The 22,685-nt window shown below is 40.2% G+C and overlaps 1 protein-coding gene across 1 annotated transcript in view; it reads left to right on the top strand.

Moving 5' to 3' along the window:
- The window catches only part of LOC140728869 (scavenger receptor cysteine-rich type 1 protein M130-like), a 61,983-nt gene that overhangs the window by 24,922 nt on the left and 14,376 nt on the right, over positions 1–22,685 (top strand). The window contains exons 12-20 of the mRNA XM_073047955.1: positions 122–433; positions 7,344–7,658; positions 8,703–8,789; positions 8,889–9,203; positions 12,494–12,808; positions 17,258–17,575; positions 17,667–17,741; positions 17,829–18,140; positions 22,198–22,302. Coding sequence (XP_072904056.1) covers positions 122–433; positions 7,344–7,658; positions 8,703–8,789; positions 8,889–9,203; positions 12,494–12,808; positions 17,258–17,575; positions 17,667–17,741; positions 17,829–18,140; positions 22,198–22,302 — 2,154 coding nt within the window. The remainder of the gene's footprint in view (positions 1–121; positions 434–7,343; positions 7,659–8,702; positions 8,790–8,888; positions 9,204–12,493; positions 12,809–17,257; positions 17,576–17,666; positions 17,742–17,828; positions 18,141–22,197; positions 22,303–22,685) is intronic.

Raw genomic sequence — 22,685 nt, 5'->3', positions numbered from 1 at the left:
TTTCCCAGAGATCAGATTGGAACCACACGCTTCGGAACTTAATAAATGATGAATGCCATATGATCTGACTGTACATTGTAATAACTTTCACTGTAATGTTTGCTCTTCACATCTTTTTCAGGTCACAGAACTGCAAGATTGGTGTCCGGAAATGACAAATGCTCGGGAAGACTGGAAGTGCAGTTCGGTGAAAAATGGGGAACGGTGTGTGACCTGGACTGGGATATGAATAATGCCAACGTGGTGTGCAATCAACTTCAATGCGGAGTCGCTGTTTCTGTGATGAAGGGAGCCTATTTTCGAGAGGGAACCGAGTTCGTATGGGACAGAGTCCTTAAATGTAAAGGTAATGAGTCGAGCCTGTGCGACTGTCCATATTCTTCAAGGAATGATGAGTGCAACCAGAAGAACGATGTCAGTATGAAATGTTCTGGTGAGTAACCGGTTTCTGAACATATCAACATTAAGCTTTGATTGCACTTTGAAGGCAGAGATCAGTTATCAATAATTTTTCCTCTTCAGGAATTAATTGTCTCAATACAGTATCGTTCGATATTGCTTTGACGTGAAATTGACTGACAGCTTAATTGGGTGGGAGTGAGATATTCACAGAACTTACCATTGGTCAACATTACTGTCTGAATGGAATGTGGAATGCTGCAGGAGTATTTTAAGAATGCCTCGATTTGGAAATCTGTAGAGATGAATAAAGAGTCTCCTCTCAAAGGCTGACCAATAGGCTGATAAATTAGGAGGTGCAGAGCAATGAGATTTTGCATATTAACAAGGTATTTCGGCACATAAACATCGATTTCCTTAATGACTGGAGATCTAGCTGCACAAAAAATGCAAACAAACAAACACGAATACTGGACTACTGAAGAGGGAGGCAAAGGGAAATTGTCCAGTGGATCTTATCGACGGACGAGAAGGTAGAACACATTACAGGTGTATGATATATAGAAAGGGTGCAGAGAAAACACATAAAGATAAACGTTCAAAATGCATTGCAAGTTTATAAGTTTGTATGAAGGAATGTTGTTCAGGAAACAGTCCTCAATTGAACTGGACGGTAATGTATATATTTTTAGAAATATCATTCAATTAAAACGAGTAACCATAATCACAAAAGCAATGACAGAATACGATACAATAGCTTGATTAAGACTAATTATCCTAAATTCCAATAAATCACTGACAACAGACATGAAACAGATTCTAAGCTGAATTTCAAGCAGCAGAACATCTGAAGATGCAGGAAATCGAAGTGTTACGCACAAAATACACGAAGTGTCTCGACTTGAAACGACGACTGTTTACACTTTTCCCTGGATGCCACCTGGACTGCTGAGTTCCTCCACCATTTTTTACTGTAGATATGCTGAAGTATTCAGCAAGGTGCGATAACTCATTTGAGAGTAATACTAGGCATTTTCGAGAGCAGGTTACATGGCCGACACAACATTGTGGGCTGACGGGCACCAAATAGATTATCCAGAAACGTGTTGATAAATTGAAAACATAATTTATGTCACAACATTCCCAAGCATCTATCCATTGCATTCTACAGGAATTTAACTCCGCCTCCCGGTTACGGACATTTAAGATATAGTCGCTTCTTGTCCGCCTTTAATCTCTCCCTTTTCCGATTGAAACTTTGAAATTTCAACTTTATTCAGTCGACTACCCTATCCTGACATGCGTCCAACTATTGTTTTTAGATCAAAAGGTCCATGATGATTTTTAAACAGCTAAATGTTTTAACTTGGAATGTTCGCGGTTGGAATCATCCTCTTAAGCGTAAGAAAACATTTAAAGTTATTAACCGATTCCAGCCTGATATAATATTTGCTCAGGAGACGCACATCAGGTTATGTGCTACAAATCAATTTTTTTTTAACTTTAGGAAGGGTTCTCGGTATCACTCAAACCCCCAGTATAAAACTAGAGTTGTCTGTATTTTTTGCTGATTCCTAAATTCCTTTTAATCAGGAGGATATTACAGCTTAAACTAATGGTAGATTTTTTATTGTTAAATGAATAATTTGTAATAGGAAAATGGTTTTGGTGAATATTTATGAACCAAACGTTGATGATTCCTCATTTTTTTAAAACAGTTTTTTGCTCTATTACTTGATTTAAATAAATATATGTTGTTAATGGGTGCTGATCTTAATACTTGTCTAAATCCTTTAATTGTTATGGTCCGGTCTGTAGCCCGCATTCCGGGTCTTGATCCGGTCCGCGAACTCCGGACTCCAGGTCTTGTAGCCGTCCCTCCTTTCACCCTTAAGCCCAAATAGGGTCAGCTTGGCTTAAGGAGGCGCACCTGATACCTATCGGGTGGAAGTTGTATATAAGGGGCCCGGGGACTGAGTTTAGTTGGCGGATTCTTCCTGTTTTGTCCTGTTCCTCTGTTTGTCTCGTACGCGCTGGTCCCGGTGTTCCGTTCGGTTCGCCTTGTTCGCGCTGTCCGCCTGTCTATTCCGTTCCGACCTGGTCGTCCTGTTTGCGCTGTTCACCCAAGTTCGTTCTGTTCGTCCCGTTCGCCCCGGTTTGGAGTACCCACCATTAATCATCTAGTTCTGTAAGCCCGTTCTCGTAGTCACCCTGGACCGAGCTCCCTTCCGATCCCTTGTCTCCGTCGGGTGAGCAGGCCGGACTGCCGTTGCCAGGCGGGGGACTTTGACCCTTTCCTACCACTCTCTACCAACGGGTTGTGCCCCGCACCTACCCAGGTGCCCCGCGACCTGCCCAGGCCCCTGTGTTCCTGCCTGGGAGGCCGGGCCCTGCCCAGAAGGCCCAGCAAGCTATCCTCCCTGCATTTCTTGTCCCATAGACCCATCCTTTAGCCTAGCCAATGTCCTGCCTTCGAAATGAACTCTCTGAACCCCAAGATCACCTTTGCATGCCACGGTCTCTCCATCTTGTTATATCCTTTAGTTGTTTCTGTCCTGCCCCTGGTACTTTAGTGCCTGCATCCTGCATTCGGGTCCAGTCTCCATGCCCCCTTGTGACATTAATGGATAAGTCATCATCCAAATATCAATTGTTCTGCATCACTTATTAATTCCTTTTTAATTGATTACGGTTTAATTGATGTCTGGAGGCTTATGCACCCTAGTGATAGAGAATACACTTCTTTTCTCACCTGTTCATAATAAATATTCGAGAATCGACTATTTATAGTTGACCCTCGACTTTTATTCAATGTTCAGAAATATGAGTATGATGCGATCGCTATTTCTGATCATGCTCATTTAAACTTAATATTTGAACTGAAAGACGTTGTTTCTACCAGAACATTTTGGCGTTTTCCAGAACATTTATTATAAAGTTCAGAATTTGTTGAGTTTATGAAAGCTCCGATAAAAGAGTTTTGCTCTTTAATAATATAGGAAACGTCTCTAAGTTGGTAATTTGCGATAGATTAAAAGCTTATCTAAGCGGTCAAATTATTTCCTATATAGCTAAACTGAAGAAACAAACAAGAATGGATTAGATAAAATCTCTAAACAAATTAAATAATTAGATAAGATCAATGCAATCTCTCAAAATGTTGTTTCATTTAAAAGAAGAGTAGCATTACAATCACAGTATAATTTATCACTAACATATCTTATTGAAGAATATTTGCTTAAATTGAAAAGTCCATTTTATATTTTTCGGGATATAAACAATAAGCTCTTAGCTGCTCAATTAAGAGCAGCTAGAGCTAGAAGACAAATCTTACAGATTCATAAAAATAATGGAGATATAGCAAGTAATCATGAGAACATTAATAATACTTTTCAAGATTTTTACTCTGGTCTTTATAGATCTCAATTTCCTGCAGGTTCCTCTAAAATGAAGGTATTTTTTAACATAAGATTAAATTTCCACAGACTTCTCTTGAAGATCAACAGAGGCTTGATGCTCCAATTACCATGTATGAAATTCTGAAAGCTATTTTATTAATGTATTCAGTTAAAGCACCTGGACTTGATGGTTATTCAGTGGGATTTTACAAAAAAATTGAAAGATTTCACTCTCCGTATCTTTTGGAAATATTTCATGAATCCTTTGAGAAGGGTAATTTACCTTCCTCTTTTTATGAAGCATCTATTTCCTTAACTCTTAAAAAAGATAAAGATCCTGTTGATTATTCAGCATATTGACCTATTTCGCTATTAAGTGTGGATGCAAAAAATTCTCCCTAAAATAATACCTAATCGCTTGGAAAATATTTTAACTAAAATCATTTCTATGGATCAAACGGGCTTTATTAAAGGCTCTTTCTCTAACTTTCGGAGACTGATGAACATTATATATTCATCATTATCCAAGCAACCTCAATGTGTTATCTCTTTCGATGTAGAAAAGGCATTTGATAGAGTTTAGTGGCCATATTTGTTTAAAGTATTAGAAAAAAATGGTTTTGGTAATAGTTTCAATAGATGGATTCAAATGATTTATAAGAATCCTATTGCCACGGTCATTACTAATAACTGCAGGTCTTTCTACTCATTTTCTCGTGGCACTGGACAGGGATGTCCATTAAGTCCTTGATTATTTAATCTGTATTGGAGCCTTTAGCTATAACACTACGTGAAGCTAAAAACATTCATACTATCTCTATGAATGGAACCATACATAAGATTTCTTTTTATGCAAATGATCTTCTGATTTCTATTTCAAATCTTGAGGAATCAATTCCTAATCTTTTGGAATCACTTAAAGATTTTGGTAAATTTTCAGGATATAAACTTAACTTGAATACAAGTGAATTGTTTCCATTAAATGTCCATGTTAGTATATATAATGATATACCTTTTACATTTGATAATACATTTAGATATTTAGGTATTATAAATACCATAAAATATAAAGATCTCTATAACGCGAATACAGTTCCTTTAATGGACTCCAGGAAGCAACTATGTTTTAGATGGAATCCACTCCCTTTTTTCTTTAATAGGTCTTGCTCATGCTGTGAAAATGATGATTTTATCTAGATTTTATACATTTTCCAAAATATACCTCTAACAAAAATAATTTTCGATCAAATTGACCCTCTTATTTCTTCTTTTATTTGGAACTATAAGAAACCAGAATTAATATGCATCATTTGCAATTTTAAAAAAAAGATGGTGGACTTGCACTTCCCAATTTAAGACTGTATTACTGGACTGTGAATATTAGACAATTATGTTTTTGGCTGTATTGGCTTGATAAGAACGAAAAACCATCATGGGTGGCTATGGAATTAAAAGATGTCAAACAATTTCATATAACTTACGTACCAATAAAAACATTCTAAAAATGAAAATGAAAAGGAATGTAACAAGGTCGAGGCATTCTGTGGAATTACCATTTCAGTTTCCCGCTACTGTCACCATTCATCACGCACAGAGATGAAGAATGAAAAGTCAATGATATAGCCGTTTATCAAACAAATGATAACTTATGAATTCCCTGCAAATTGGGATCAGGAAGCCAAATAATAGAAGAGTGTTTGCGAAACCATAAGACGGCAAAGCCATTAGATATAGGAGCAGAATGAGGCCTTCGGCACTTCAAATTTGCACTGTTATTCCATCATGGGTGATCCATTTTCTCTCTTTGCCTTAAACCCTTGCCTTTCCCTATTTCACTTCGTTCTCTAGATTAATCAGGAATCTATCAACATGCCCTAATTATACACTGCTTGTAGCAACCTGCCTTGAGCAACAAAACCCCCAATTTCGTCTTTCTCCAGCTGAAGAAATTAGTCCTCATCTCCGTAGTGCAAGGACAAAACTCTATCCTCAGGCATCGCCCTCTGGTCTTTGTTTATCCCAGCATACATGGTGCCCACATGCATTTTATCAAGAATTTTCATCTTTCTATCTGTTCCAATGGGGTCCACCCTTTTTCTTCTGAATTCCCGTGAGTACAGGTAGAGAGCCATTGAAGGATTTAAAGTCTTCCAATCTCGGAATAACTTTCCCAGGACAGCCCAGTCAGCCTGACAGATAAAGGAGTGAAACATACTGGAAGATATTCTAAAGGGCAAGATCTAACAACTTTTGAACGACAGTCTAATTAGAAGTCAGCATGATGTTGTGATTGGAAATTTTGTTTAAGAAAACTTTGTAATGCTTTTGAAGAGTTAACTAAAGTGCGAAATAGGGTAGGGCAGCAGATCCTGTATTTTGGCCTTCGTCAGAGGTTCATCACTGTTCCATACGGCAGATTGGTCTGGACGATTCCCTTGTTCATTCGTCCCTCCGCATTGATTTCCCTCCTGGCAATTATCCTTGCAAGCAGAACACGTGCATCTGTCCCTGCACCTCTGCACCTCACTACCATTAAGGCCTCAAGCAGTCCTTTCAGATGAAGCGGCATCTCATCTGTGAGTCTGTTGGGATCATCTACTGCATTCGGTGATGGTAGTGTGGCCTACTGTTATCAGGTCGTCCCGGCGTACAATATAAGTCCGCTTTGCCGAGCAGGTACACTCCATTCGCTAGAAAAGTGCGATGCCCCAGTGAGTATCCATTTCAATTCCACTTCCCATTCCCATTCTAATATGTCCGTTGATAGTACCTCCAGTGCTGCAATGGAGACATAATAAGTTGGAGAAGCAACATGTTAAATTCCGTCTGTGTGTAGACAACAATCTGATAGCACGAACAACGATTTCTCGGACTTCTGGTAATGCCCCACCTCTTCTTCACCATTCCGCATTTCCATCTCCCTCTCTAACTTTATCTCCTTAGCTGCCTATTAATTCCCTCTGGTGTTCCTGTCTTTTTCTTACTGCCATGACATTCTGGCCTTTACAATCAGATTTCTCCTTCTCCAGCCCTATATATCTTTCATCAGTCAACTTCTCAGCTCTTTAATTTATCCCTTCCTTATCCTGTTGGCCCCTTTCACCTTGTGGTGCAGCCTCTCAGAACACACTTATTGGGAATCCCCATCTTTTTTTTCAGTCCGGATGAAGGGTCTTGGCTGACACTTCAACTGTACTATTTTCCACAGAAGCGACCTGGCCTGCTGAGTACCTCCAGAATTTTGTGTGTGTTGCTTGGATTTCCAGCATCTGCAGATTTTCTTATATTTATGATAGAGTCACAGCAGAGTTTTACAGAACTTAAAACGAAGCTATTGGAAACATTTTTTCACCGGCTCAACGAGATGAAGAACATGTTAGCATTATAGTATTCAAGGTGCTTCTTTTCGATTAATCCTCCTACACAGAAACAATTGTAAAACAACTCTGCCGTGTAGAACTTGATAAATCAAACACATTCTCCAATTTATTACGTTACTCTATTTTTATTCAGAAGAATTAACTTTCTCAATTATTACTAAAACAGGGAAGCATGGACCACGCTTGGTTGACGGGAAGAGCAGATGCTCTGGCCGTGTGGAAGTCCTGCACGGAGACCAGTGGGGGACACTCTGTGCTGAATACTTTAGCTTGGAAGATGCGGCCGTGGTCTGTGAACATCTACAGTGCGGGGCAGTAAATTCAACTCCTAGAGGTGCTATCTTTAGCGAAGGAAAAGGACCATTGTGGAAGGATGACTACCGTTGTCTGGGGAAGGAGTCCCGATTAACTGACTGTCCAGTCTCAGCCTGGGGTCAGAGTAACTGTTCACATTGGAATGACGTTGGTCTCATCTGCTCTGGTGAGTCATAAGGAATATGGAACAGAAAAAAATAGTACTCATTGGTCGTAGAAATTTTTACAAAGGTGATGCTTAAATAATTTATCGAATTTGTTCTTTAGTTGTGATCATGTCTGATTAAGATTAAGACTATTGTTACCGCTCCTGAATTTTACAAAGACAGACCATGAATCCATTTAGATTTATTATAAATAGATAGTGCATTTGTATAGTTGAATTTGGAGTCTAATTGTGTATAAGGCATTATATTTATTAGTATAGTAGTTTTTGGCACAATGTAAATTCCACAAATATAGAAATATATTATGCATGCCGAGAATACCTGTGATATAGATTTTATTAATGATTTGACGAGGGGCAATAAGAAATAAAGGAGTCCATTATAATTCGCTCCGGAAACCATAGTCTGGCATGTTACTTAGAACATAGAATATTACAGCAAAACACTATTCCTTCGGCGCATCATGTTTTTTTCCGACCACATTAATCTATTCTACTATCAGTCCAATCCTTCCCGACTGCACAACCATTGATTATTTTTCTATCATCCATGTCCCTATTGTATCTTCCTCTATTGGCACCAGTAGCAGGCCTTTCCCTGCGCACTATTCCGCTCTCTGCGTAAAATAAGCTCAGCTCTGATATTTTCACTTTTCATTCCTCGATTCGCCGGAACGTTAATCCTGCATGTATCCGCCCCATTGACGGTTGGGAAAAGTTCTGTCTATCCATACTACATAAGGCTCTTACCACTCTGTACACCTCGGTCAATTTCTAGCTTGGTCTGCTAAAATCAAAGGGCGAAAAAAAAACAGTCCCATTATGTTTTGTGTGTGCGAGTTCCTCTCCCGAACCCCTCGTAAAGAGAAGCATCAAATCGCTCCTGGTATGCTTGTACATTACTTATTGTTCGGAAACAAAATAAAGAGATTAACGAAACACATCAGCACCAACAGTGAAGCATTGATCAGGGAATAGAATACATATAACATTCAGCAGTTACCAATATGTTGAAAGTTTAAACTGTATACTTCATATATCTAGTTTCTGAGATGAAGTACGGAAAACGTTTTTATAGCTCAAATGGATCCGCAAACTTTACTGATGTTGCTCTCAAGCTATGTACACATGGTAAAATGTTTGTATAAAACAAACTCTGCAGGAATATCTGAAATAATATGTTGAATACTCTCGCTTGATATTAACTGCTTTATCTAACTTCTTCAATAGCTGAAATTTGGTCTCTGAGACTGAGCGATGGGGGAGGACGCTGCGATGGCCGAGTGGAGGTTTATGATAATGGCATCTGGCATAGAGTGCAGGATAAAATTTGGAATCTCAAAGATGCGAATGTTGTCTGTAGACAACTGCGTTGCGGCTTCGCTACATCCGCCTACAACTCCTCAAGTTACAGTGAAACTTCACTTCCGATATGGGTGACCGAAGTTCACTGTGAAGGAAATGAGACTCATATAAGAAACTGCAACACTTCTTTGTGGATAAGGTCTTCTGCTGACATCACGGGCGTTGGTGTCCGGTGTTCAGGTGAATATTGTCAAGAATATGCCAATGAAAATTTGTAAACTGGTGTTACCATTAATAATGCATCGAGAAATTCGGAGGCATTCTGGCATACAGGTTGGTATCTAGCCAGATTGGTGCAAATTTCCCAATTGAAGTATTTCTATTTTATACTACAATGGGTCGCGACCACAGAACCGACCCCCCCCCAACACACACACACACACACACACACACACACACACACACACACACACACACACACACACACACACACACACACACACACACACACACACACACACACACACACACACACACACACACACACACTCAACACCGCCCGATACCACGCTCCACAGACTCTACAGAATTTTTCGACATCAGAGCGAATTTTACTGTAGTAATTAATCTACCAGCTTACAAGTCTGCGCACCCTGGGCAGATGAATAAAAATCTAAATACAGAGGAAGCCACCACTTTCTGGGCAGAATATACAATCTTCTTCAATGGATCTGTGACACACTAGAGTTTGGTGCTATATACACGATTTCGCCACTCATTCACCATTGGTATGTGGGCCGAATGGGAGTGTCCTTCAGTGCTATAAAATGTGGAAATTTCACTTATCCTTCACTTCAATCTAATCAGGAATCGCAATCAGATTTCTGTTAAATACTAACAGCTCAAGTTTCTATGTACGTACTTTGAAGTAACAACGGGTGAATACAGACTTGGGAGTGTGAAAGCTTATGTTGCAGTCTGTATAGTTACGAGAATGTAGTTTCAGATCCATATATAGGAAACTCTCAGACTAAGCTCTCAATATGAAGTCTTGCAGTGAAAATTATGTGCCAATTTTTCTGTACTTAACATACATTTCCGTACTATGAAACATATAGTTTGGTTCAAGGGATGCTTGTTACAGCTTTTAAAACGCAATCTGTGGGGAAAAAAATCCGTAGGTGGCAGCGCAGCAGTGATACTGTAGCGTGCAGAAACAGCATTAGTTTGTTTGTGAACTATTCGTCTTCAATTATGTGCACATTATCACAGACAATAGATGTGCGTTTATTACCCTCGTGAACTGATGTTTGCTTGACTTCAGTCACTTGAACAGGGAATGGAGTGCGAAGAGGGTACATCTATTCGTATATTCCTCAAAGAAAGAAATATCATCATATCCCAGAGCACTTCCCTTATCGGGTAGATAACCCTTCTAACACTTACTCTCCAACGCTCACAAGTGTGTGTGTGTGTGTGTGTGTGTGTGTGTGTGTGTGTGTGTGTGTGTGTGTGTGTGTGTGTGTGTGTGTGTGTGTGTGTGTGTGTGTGTGTGTGTGTGTCTGTGTCTGTGACAGCAGATTATATAAACAATGACAGTAGACGGGACATCAGATGGTGATGATGACTGGCAAATGAGAAAGTCTGAGAGGTGATGGAGCAGGGGAAACGGGGAATGGAGAATGAGATAATAGACAGCAGCCTTTGGAAAAATTACAGGATGTGCGAAGAATTTCTTCCGGGTTGAGGCAGAAAGAATTTGATCTCCTTGATATTTATGGAGAATGCAGTTATCGGATTATCGAATAAACTTCGGCTATTTCAGTCTGATGCTGCAGGATTTGCCAAGAAATGAGCAACGAAAGAGCAAAGTTAAGTGGCTGATGTCGGGCGTTATTTCACTGTAAATGACTTATGGTTGGAGGATCAAAACATCGTTCAAGTTTGACGCCACGAATTTTCAGTGTTTATCCGATTATTGCCATTGGAAGCACATCGAGCGAAATTCTCAGAGCTGTTTTTTTGTATGCGTTTGGGTGCCCTACTGCTTTAACATGAAATAACTCATGATATAATTTGCTCATCCAGCCATATGCTCACTGAGAGTGCTGCACGGAGTGCAATTATTTCGTATTCATGTTGTACTGATATAAGTTCTGTACTCAAATGCTTAATGTTATGTGATTTTCCAGTCATAAGATGTTAATTGGGTTGATATAGTACAGGGAATTCCTAAACGCGGTTCTGATGGGGAAGCTGAACCATGTGTGGATGTCGCGTTCACAGAAAAAAAAACAGATCAAAACAAATTTTTATACTAAGTGTTACCTCCGTTTTCATAATTTCCCAAAAAAGCAAATCGTCATTATGACGAGATAATAAAATGGAACTGTTACGTGAGACTTCATACGTCTCTTTAGCAAAGATCCTTCCTCTCCCAGGGATGAGGTCCTCGTAGTTTCCTTTGACATTTCCCTAGCACTGCTTTTTTGCCATGCTGGAGGTTGGGTTTGCCTATGATGCCAGAGCGAAAGTATGCTATCAGTTGACAACCAAGTAGAGAAGCTGCAAACTAAACTCTGAAATTGTAAACGCTATTGATGTTCACCCCAAATAATCATATATTGTATTTGGATACTAGCCAGCGGCCAAATTGCGAGATGGCGATAGAAGCAGTAAGAGCATGGACGTTATTATTAATTAGGGAAAACTACAACAACAATGAAATCATTAAATGTATTGTAAAAAGTTGATATTTTCTAGTCTGGGCCGTCAACTGAACGGAGAACATTAGGAATGGAGGATAATATTTACAATTAAAACGACTTCTTGCAACATTTGAAAAAAAGGTCAATTTTAAACAATATTTGAAACTCCCTCTTAATAAGGCATGAATGTAACTGGATGGCAAGGCGGAAACATCCCTGGAAAATCACCGCAGTTGTGTGCACTCGTCGCTGGGAAAGAAACATGTGCCTAACAGACGACAATGATGTATCTCTATCTAAAAATGACGTGGTTCTGTTGTAAACTGATTAAATTCCTATATATGTGAAGACATCTTACAGAGTAAAACACCAGTGCATGAACAGCAGTTCCTTATCAATTCCTGGCAACATGTGACTAATTGAATCACCCCATACTTCATATTATGATTGGAGAGCCAGAGCGATTGGGCAGGAGGTACAGTGGTCGTATACTCTCCTCCCAGCGATATGGCCCAAAGGTCTTTCCACTGCCCTGGAAGAGGAATATATCCTTAAAATTACACGGGACCGCTCTGATATCGACCATGCGTTAGGCAGTGAAAATGTTAGATTAGAAGAAATAACCCTGAAATAAGACATGCTAAATTCTTACAAACTTTTGGTTTTGATTTTATACTTCAGCACCTTCAATTTCAAATATACTCTGAGATCATTGCACAAATATTTACAAACTTTAATTTCAGAAAATGATTCATAAATGCGAACGAGGTGATGAGTTCAATTTGTAATGCAATGAGTAACCTTTTATGCTTTATTCAACAGACCACTTGCAGTTAAGGCTATTCGGAAGTGAAGATGCATGTGCTGGAAGACTGGAGGTTTATTACAATGGATCCTGGGGAACAGTCTGTGATGACTCCTGGGATCTGTTAGATGCTAACGTGGTATGTAGGCAACTAGGTTGTGGTTATGCTTTGGAGGAAAGATTTCTTCCTAACTGTGGACGAAGCACAGGAGAAATTTGGTTGGATGAAATGAGATGTTCGGGAAATGAAAATTATCTCTGGAAATGTCCTTCGGCTCAGTGGGGCCAACATGACTGCAGCCATAAAGAAGATGTGACAGTGGAGTGTTCTGGTAAGCGCAATTCCTTTATGCCGATTGTCTGCAATGTGCTATGAAAGTGTTCACTTTGGAGATCTGTGAAACGATTTACTGCACACATTAGTGTCTTTGAAACATAAACGTCGAAACATAGAAATCTGTAGCACTTTACAGGCCTTTCGGCACACACTGTTGAGCCGACCATATAAACTTCACAAGAAACTGCCAACAATTTCATTACGGAATAGCCTATATTTTCCTAAGATTCATGTATCTATCTCGACCACCGTCACTGGCTCTGAACTCCACACGTCCACCACCAATGCACAGGCAATAATGTTACAGTAAGAGGCGACTGTGTATTCAAAATGAGTTGGTGCGAAACAGCGAAGTTGATTATTAGAGGACCAGAAACTAATCTGAACGACACACTTGATCGCAGAGTTGATCAGAGTGATCATGCTGTGAAGAGGATACAAAATGGTTAACAACGCCAATAATAACTGCAAGATGTCGGAATGGAAAGAGTGCAAGATAATCTTTGCATAAACTGTAAAGACTGAGTACAGATTGAGAAGAGAAGACAACAGGGTCGCTTCTCAAGCATTTGCATCAGGAAGCGCGCTATAATCTAATGGGCGTTGTCAGCAGAATGGATTCTGAGGGAAATATTCTTTCCAAAGGCTGAACATTTTCACTGAATCTGACATTTTGCATGGACCTTTACTGTTTATTTCCGACTATGTATTCCTTGCAGCTATGCTTATTCTCCCCATCATACCTGAGCGGGGTGGGGGGGGGGGAAATAAACAAAAACCTCTTCTACATTTTCACACAAAGCATTCTCAGATTCAGTGCCTGAACTTGCCTGAAAACCAGCAGAGGTGCACTACCAGTCCCACGTTTCCTATCCTCCAAATTCCATAATTAAATAGTTTATATCTTTTTGTGAGCAACATTAACAACCTACAGACCCTTCGGCCCACAAAGCTGTGCAGTATATGTCATTACTGTAGAACTGCCTAGGCTTTACCCATAGCCCTATATTTTTCTAAGCTCTACGTGGCCATCCAGGAGTCTCTTAACAAATCCAGTCTTTTCCTATCCACCACTGCCGCCTGCAGCCCATTCTACGCACTCAACACTCTTTGCCTGAAAAAAATAACTTACCCCTGATATCTCCTTTGTACCAAATTCCAAGCAACTGAAAACAGTGCCCTCTCCAATAAGCCATTTCAGAACTGGGGAAAAAAAAAGCCTTTGTCTATCCACACGATCAATCCCTCTCATCATCTTATACACTGTACCACTATCATTTCACCTCCCATCCTCTGTTGCTCCAAGTACAAAAGGCAGAGTTCACTCAACCTATACTCATAAGGCATGCTCCACAATCCAGGAAACAGCCGAATAAATCTCCACTGCTCCCTTTCTATGATTTCCACGTCCTTCCTTTACTGATGCGACCAAAATTGAGCACAGCACTCGAAGTGGGATCTGGCTAATGACCTATACCGGTCTAACATTGCCGTTCGACTCTTAAACCGATCCCGCGATTGATGAAGGACAACGCACCGTATGCCTGCTTAAACACAGAGACAACGTGCGTAGCAGCTTTGAGTCTATTACGGATATGGACTCGGACCCCAGTACCACTCTGATCATCCACACTGCCTAGTGTCTTACTATTGATACTATATTCTGCCATCATAATTGACCTATCAAAATGAACCACCACACTCGTAACTGTGCTGAACTCCATATGCTACTTCCCAGCTCAGTTTTGCAACCTATCAATGTCCCATTGTAATCTGTGACAACCCTCTATACTATCCATAACACACCCAACATTTGTGTCATCTGCAAATTTACTAACACATCCCACCACTTCCTCATCCGGGTCATTTATTAAGATCACAAAGAGAAGGGGTCCCAGAACAGTTCACTGATGCACAGCATTGGTTACCGTCCTCCTTGCAGAATATGACCCGTGTACAACCACACTTTACCATCTGTGGGCAAGCCAGTTCCGGATCCACAATGTCCCCGTGAATCCCATGCCTCCTTACTTTCTCAATAAGCCTTGAAAAATGTACCTTACGAAATGGCTTGCTCAATCCATATACACTGCATCTGTGGCTCTACGTTCATCAATGTGTTTAGTCCCATCCTCAAAAACTTTAGCCAGGCTCCTAAGGCAGGACAAAGATGCGTTGACTATTCCCAATCGTATTATGCCTAACCACTTGTTCATAAATCCAGCCTGTCAGGATATTCTCCATGAAATTATCAAATACTGAAATAAGACAACTGGTCTATAAATTCTTGGGCTATCCCTACTCCCTTCCTTGAATAAAGGAACAATATCCACAGAACTCAATCGTCCGGTACCTCTCCCCTCCTCATTGCTGATGCAATGATCACTGCCAGAGGCTCAGCAATATCCTCCCTCGCTTGCCACAGAAGCCTGGGGTACATCACGACCGGTTCCTGTGACCTACCCAACTTGATGCTTTCCGAAAGCTCCAGCACATCCTCTTTCTTAATATCTACATGCTCAAGCTGTTCAGTCTCCTGCAAGTCATCACTACAATCACCAAGTTCCTTTTCCATAGTGAATACTGAAGTAAAGTATTCATTAAGTACCTCTTCTATATCCTCCGGTTCCAGGCATACTTTCCCACTTTCACACTTTATAGGTCCTATTCTTTCAGGTTTTATCCGCTTGATCTTCACGTACTTGAAGAATGATTTGGGATTTTCCATAATACTGCCCACCAGGGCTTTCCCATGGCCCCTTCCGGCACTCCTAATGTCTTTCTTAAGCTCCTCCCTATTAGCCTTATGTTAGGAAGCATGGAATCGAATGCAATATTGTTTTGTGGATCGAGAACTGACTTGTACTGTTAGAGATCTTCTAGATTTTCTAGATCTCTAACATTACATAGCTCTCTGAACCTTTTGTAAGCTATTCTTCACTTCTTGACTAGAATTATTACGGCATTTGTAAACCACGGTCACTGTACCGTACCATAACTTCTTAGTCTCCCCTGTGCAGAACTCCACATAAATATCCCCTGAACGTTTGCCACATTTCTTCCGTACGTTTCCCTGAGAACATCTGTTTCCAATTTACGCTTACAATTTCCTGTTTGATAGCCTCATAATTCCCCTTACTCCAATTAAACGTTTTTTTTCTAGCTTGTCTGTTCCTATCTCTCTCCAACGCTATTGCAAAGGAGATAGAATTATAATCACTATCTCCAAATGTTCTTCCACTGAGAGATCTGACACCTGACCATGTTCATTTCCCAATACCAAATCAAGTACAGCCTCTCCTCTTGTAGGATTATCTACATATTGTAACAATAAACATTCCTGAAGAGATCTAACAAACTTCAACCCCTCTAACCCCTTGCTCTAGGGAGATGCCAATCGATGTTTGAGAACTTCAAATCTTCCATCATGACAACTCTGTTATTATTGCACTCTTCCAGGATATGTTTCCCTATCTGCTCCTCAATGTCCCTGTTACTATTGGGCGGCCTATAAAAACACCCAGCAAAGTTATTGAACCCTTCCTTTTCGCAACCTCCACCCACAGAGACTCCATAGACAAGATCCCATTTTATACACCTTTTCAGTAGACGTCGCACTATCTCTGATGAAAAGTGCCACGCCCCCACCTCTTTTGCCTCCCTCCCTGTCCTTTCTGAAATATCTAAATCCTGGCAGTTGAAGTAACCATTCGTGTCCCTAAGCCATCCAAGTCTCTGTAATGAACACTACATCATATCTCTAAGTACTGATCCACGCTCCAAGCTTATCCGCTTTGATCACAACACTCCTTACGTTAAAATAGACGCATCTCAAACTTTCGGTCTGAGAGCATCCTTTCTCTATCACCTGCCTATCCTCACTCTCGCACTGTCTACAAGCTTTCACCATTTGTGAGCCAAGCTCATCTTCCCCAGTCTCTTCAGTTCTGTTCTCTCCTCCCAGCACTCCTAGTTTAAACTTTCTCCTATAGCCTTAGCAAACCGTCCCGCCAGGTTATTGGTTCCCCCTCCGATCTAGAGGCAACCAGTCCTTTCTGTTACAGGTCACTCCTATCTGAAAAAAGGTCTTAATTATGCAGATATTAGAGTCCCTGCCCCCTGCTCCAATCCCTCAGCCACGAATTTGTCCTCCAACTCATTCTATCCACATACTCACTGTCTCGTGGCCCAGGCTGTAATCCCGAGATTACTACCTTTCATGTCCGCCTTCTCAACTTCTTTCCTAACACCCAGTAGTCTGTTAATCCCCGATTTCCTTTTCTGTCCAGACTTTACCCTCCCTTCTGAGTGCTTCGAGCGATTTCAGTCGTTTTGAGGTATCTCAGATATATATCACATGCATTTTTTATTTATTAAAACAAGTTAAGTTTGCGGCAGTGTGAAAATATTATTAGGGAATTTGCATTAACTGCTTTGTTCGCAGAACACAAAGATATGCGCCTGGTGAATGGAAATCACAGCTGCGAAGGGCGAGTGGAAGTGCGGTACAAAGGGAGATGGGGAACAGTTTGTTCCGAGGAACTGCATAGTACAGATGCGGACGTGATCTGCAAACAAATGAACTGCGGAACCGTGAAATCTATTCAGTATTACTCTCAGAAATATGGAAAAGGGTCTGATCCAATATGGCTGGATGGAATAAAATGTCTCTCATACGAGTCGACTCTTTGGCAGTGTCATGCAGAACCTTGGGGGAAACACAATTGTCAACATAACGAAGATGCAGGTGTTGAATGTGAAGGTAAGAGATGGAACCCATGAGCTGGCGATTTGTATTCTGAACGTCGTTGTTAAAAATAATTAGACAATTTTGTTTTTTCTCTTCTCATCAGAGGCCAAAATATCGGACCGGTCCAGTGTAAAGGCTAGCGAAGCACGCAATGTATCCCAACCTGGTTATGTAGCAGGTAACCTAAACTACAAGTTGCAATATCATTTTAAGTTCCATTGAGAAGTTGTGATTAATGCAACATAAGTGTTTTATTCTGCATTAGAACTACGGATGCGTCTTTCTGGCGGCAACACTAATTGCTCTGGAAGGTTGGAGATACAGTCCAATAATATCTGGGGCACGATATGTGATGATTCCTGGGATCTGGCCGATGCCAATGTAGCGTGCAGACAGTTGGGCTGTGGCTCTGCCCTTTTGACTCGAGTGCCGGGTAAAAATATCCAGGATGTCGGCGATCTTTGGCTGGACGAAGTGAAATGCAAAGGAAGTGAATCTTTTCTGTCCAGTTGTCCTTCCTCTCCCCTCGGACAGCATGACTGTGATCATAAGGAAGATGTCTTTATTGTTTGCTCAGGTAGGGGTCCTTGGACAATTCCCATGTTATCTTCAGCTGATTTGTAAACATCGTAATCATAAACAATTGGGAAAGAAATCCTTAAGAAGACGAAGTTGTTAATATTTGTTCAATAATTCTCTTCGCAACAGAGTCCGCACCTCCCACTGGTCCAGTCAGTTCAGGTATTTAATATTATGACATTTTCCTTTATTCTATCTCGAATCTAGTTTAATTAGAGTTTTAATTATATAAATAGATCGAGAAAGGACTGATTTTCCTTTCTTACTTTGTTAACTACAAAGGATATTCTGAGCGGTTAATATATTTGCTGATCTCTCAATTGCCCAAGCAAGTGTTTGGATCAGGATGTAGTAAAATTCTTAAAACTAATATATCCAAATCCTGCCAAATAACTCGGTGAGATTACCTTATCTGAATATCGGGCGAATTTCCTCATTATTATGCATACAGAAAGTGACTTCAAATGAGTTCTTATTGAAACGTTGACGAATTTCCTCTATGCATTTGGAAAATCATTGCTGATGTTTTTGTGAATAGTGACAATTAATACATATAATGGTGGGAAGCAACATCATCTGCGACTTGGAGAATTAGTGCAGTCTGTTAGTTCCTTGATATGTTAATGCTGAACTATTTGCTACTTTCTAAGTTCGTGCTGAAGACATCCAGATGTCATATCTAGTGAATTTTGTACCAGTATTGCAGTTCCAAGCAAACCTATCATCATATTCCGGTTCCTGGGAGAAAAGTATATTGTTTGCTTCCAGCCAACCGACTCGCAATTGACCACCAATGTGCCACAACTATGTCTTGTCTTCCCCTATCGTGCTACTTGCAAATTCACTGCTGCGTGGCTACATAATGCTCTAATCTATTTACATGTTTGCAGTATATTACTCCGTAAAAAATACTTATCACGATAACGACGAGCAGGTGCACAGCAAGGAGAGAGGAGACTATGTAATATAAGTTGATTAAAATCGTTCCCACAAATTCAGCAAAAAGAAAAGAGGGTATTTCTGACTTCAGAGATTAGTTTTGTTTAATTCAACAATATTGAGGATGAGTGTTTGGGAAGTGTCAGTAGTGTATCGTGCTCTAACCATGCAGACAGGACGGATCAGAAAGCTTAGAAAACTCTCTATTTTATCAGGAAGTAAAAAAAAAAATTACACATCCCTATTGGCCTTTACCAATTGTTAAGGAAGCATCATAGAACGTATCCTATCGAGACACATAAGGGTTTGCTATGGCCCCGCCCTACCACGGCATGGTAAAGCTATAGATGCTCAGCAGATCAATGATACCAGCATCCCCTCTGTGAACTCTTGACTTAACTTCGCACTGCCACAGTAAACAAGGGTGCATGATCAAAGCCCTCAACAACCTCAGGAATTCTCTCATTCATTCATTCTAAATGACAGAATTTGCAACATTCTGAAAGCAGGATGAAAAATAACCTCCAGCACGCTTATTTGAGCATATTTAATAGATGCTTCGTACAAAACTATCTACTCTTCGTCCTCGCAATTAACTTCATTATGATCTTGCTCTTTATTGTACACTTGCACATCATTTTATGTGCAGCTGTACCTATTTTTCAGCATTCCGTTCTTCTTTGATTTTCCCCCTCACCACGTAATCATGTTAAGAGCATGAACTGTATGTAATACACACTTTTCACTATATTTCGATACACGTGACAACAATAAACAAATTCCAATTCGAATTAAGAATTGTTCACTTTAAGCTAGTTATTTCCCGTGCCAGAAGTATTAAATAATCGGCGCATGCCTTTTCACTTCCTGCGAAATACGAGGGGTGATTGATAACTTCGTGGCCTAAAGTAGAATGAATCAATTTTAGAAAACCGATCACACTTATTTTTTTCCTCCATTTATGCACTTACTCCAGCGGCCGTGTAGCAGATAGATCTCTTCTTTGTAAAAGTCGGCATCTTAGACCTCCTGCAGTGGTCAACAGCATGGTGTGATTGATAAGTAAGATTGATAAGTAGGTGCGTTATTAAATTCAAATATCTGCATTTTCACACAAAAAGTTGAACTGCACGTGCATGTAACGAGAGCTGTATAACTCATGTCCTTCTACCTTAGGCCACAAACTCATCAATCTACCATGCTATGGACCACCTGCGGGTCCAAGACGCTTTCGTTACATGCACGTGCAATTCAACTCTTTGAGTGATAATTTCAGACAGTTTGAAGTTAATAACTCATCTCCTTCTACCTTACGCCACGAACGTATCAATCACCTCTCCTCCCCCCACCCCCCTGACCACTTCTACAAAGAAGGGAAGAAGAGATTGGTATTCTCCACGGCCACTGGACCACTGGACTAAGTGTGCACATGTTGGAGAGGACTATGTTGAAAAGTAGGTACGGTAGGTTTTCTAAAATTGACTCATTCTACCTTAGGCCAGGCACTTATCAACCACCACTCATAGTCTGACTGAACCATCATGGAAGTAGGCTGTCAGTTCGGTTGGTTTGTACGTATATTTTGCATTAATCACTGCTTTACGCTGTCGGTTATAATGTATCATTTATGGTAAATCTGCAGCTTGCAGTCAACTTCTGTATTTATCGCATTCCAGCACGGAGAGACGACGGTGTTTCATCGAGCACCTTGGCCCGCATAGCTGCAGTGCAGTGATCTAGACTGACAAAGAAAACGAACTAGATATTAAATGCTTTAAACGCTGAGTTTGAATGCTACTCCGAGAATCATATCCCTCTGAAAACTAGAGACAACCCCGACCCCCGCCCACATATGTGTATTTCTAACTCACCGGTACATTATGGAGCCTGATTATATTCATTCAAGTCATTCAGCCTGATTGCAAGACTTGCTGATCTCAGGGATATTCCTAACTATTTGACAACAAAGAGTTCAAAATGCAGGAAAGCACAGTGATGCTAAAAATTGTTGACGAGCATTAAACATCGATTTTTCTGATAGGCTGAGATTTTATTTAGTCTAGAAAGAACGTTGCTGACTTTCAGAGGTAATTTTTCAATTGGGGGATTGATTGAGATTCATTGCACTGTTTAATATTATGTGGGGCACAAATGGCATTCAGCGTCGTGAGGATAGAAGAGTTGAGACGTACCTTCAACACAAATTGTTCGCTGCATTGATTTAAAAGAACATCATGTTTAGAAGCAGTTATCGACCGCCCATGACCTACTAATGGGGCAGCTGACATTTCAACAGATGCGGAAAAGGGGGAAACGCTTCTAGCCCATATAATGTGCTTTGCACTGCGGCTCACTGCTATAATTCCAATACTTTGATGTCCTCAATTTCTGAGCATCTCGAGTTGCGAAAAGGGATGTTTGTGGTTGAACGGTGTTGGAATAGGCATGAATAATGGGAAACCACGAGCAACCTTAGAACAATGGACATGATTGACAGGACAAACATCATTCTTGCTAATATAACTTGTTTCTTTATTTGTGCATTCATGACATCCATCGGACTCTATGTGTACACGCTGTTTCTTTTCTCAGCGGAAATTTAAGCTCAAATTCTGTAACCCTTGACAATAACTCTATTACCCATAATGTAACTGTTCATTGCCCTCATGTTTTGAACAGATTATTCTGACATTTAAACAGATTATCCTGTTCGACTCCTCGTATATTTTCAGAACTGTTGTCTTCCATCTGAAAGATATCCACCAATGGATTCTATTTTTTAGAATCTTCTCCATAATTCTCTCATTGTAGTATTTGCGTCATTTGACTTTTCCATGTTCAACGCCGATAACGTTACTTTGTAATGTTTATCCTGCTTCGGTCTAACGTGTCCTATTACAAGCTTGTTTTTTTTTCTCTCTACCGTCAAAACCCATAATTATCACTTCTGTTGTTTTACACCACGTGTTTGACATCTTTATATAAATCTTATTCTGTGAGTAATTCCGCATTATGTAGATTTACTTCGTAATTAAAATAAGCATTTCTCTTTGTGAATGTCTAAACCTTGAAATTAAAGCGTCTGTTTTAATTTACCTACTGAATTTCTGTTTAAGTATTGGAAAACAGGTTCTCCTCTATCTTCTTTGCTGTCTGCGTGACGTTTGGAATCGTTGTCGTGGGCGAGTTATTCACAATGATAGTGATAAAGCATAGAAGAGGTAAGATTCAAGCTTTACACTTGATTATTGTTCGGAATAATATTTCAATTTTTGCTGAGTGATAGTTGTCGTCTTTCTACAGACTGTCGCAATATTATCCGATACAATAGGGATGGTATCCTCTCCTGTCAAGTAATGATAATCAGCGTCTCATCATTTGTTATGCAGTTTACCAAATTGGTGGAACATCAATTGGCATATGTTTTTTGTATCTATATAAGCCCTGTATTTAGTGTTACTGTAATAAGTCTATGTTTACACGTCACCCTCAGGCTCGCCAAGCTCGCTTGTCTCGGGGAAACAGCCTTTGGCCCCGCCAAACTGGGAAATCACTATTGTGTGGATGCTGTGTAATGTAGCGCTCAGTTAGAAACCAACAATGC

The sequence above is a fragment of the Hemitrygon akajei genome, chromosome 1, assembly GCF_048418815.1.
Source record: "Hemitrygon akajei chromosome 1, sHemAka1.3, whole genome shotgun sequence".
Lineage (NCBI taxonomy): Eukaryota > Metazoa > Chordata > Chondrichthyes > Myliobatiformes > Dasyatidae > Hemitrygon > Hemitrygon akajei.
Note: the sequence above shows the minus strand (reverse complement) of the source record. Positions and strands in the feature narration are given on the sequence as shown.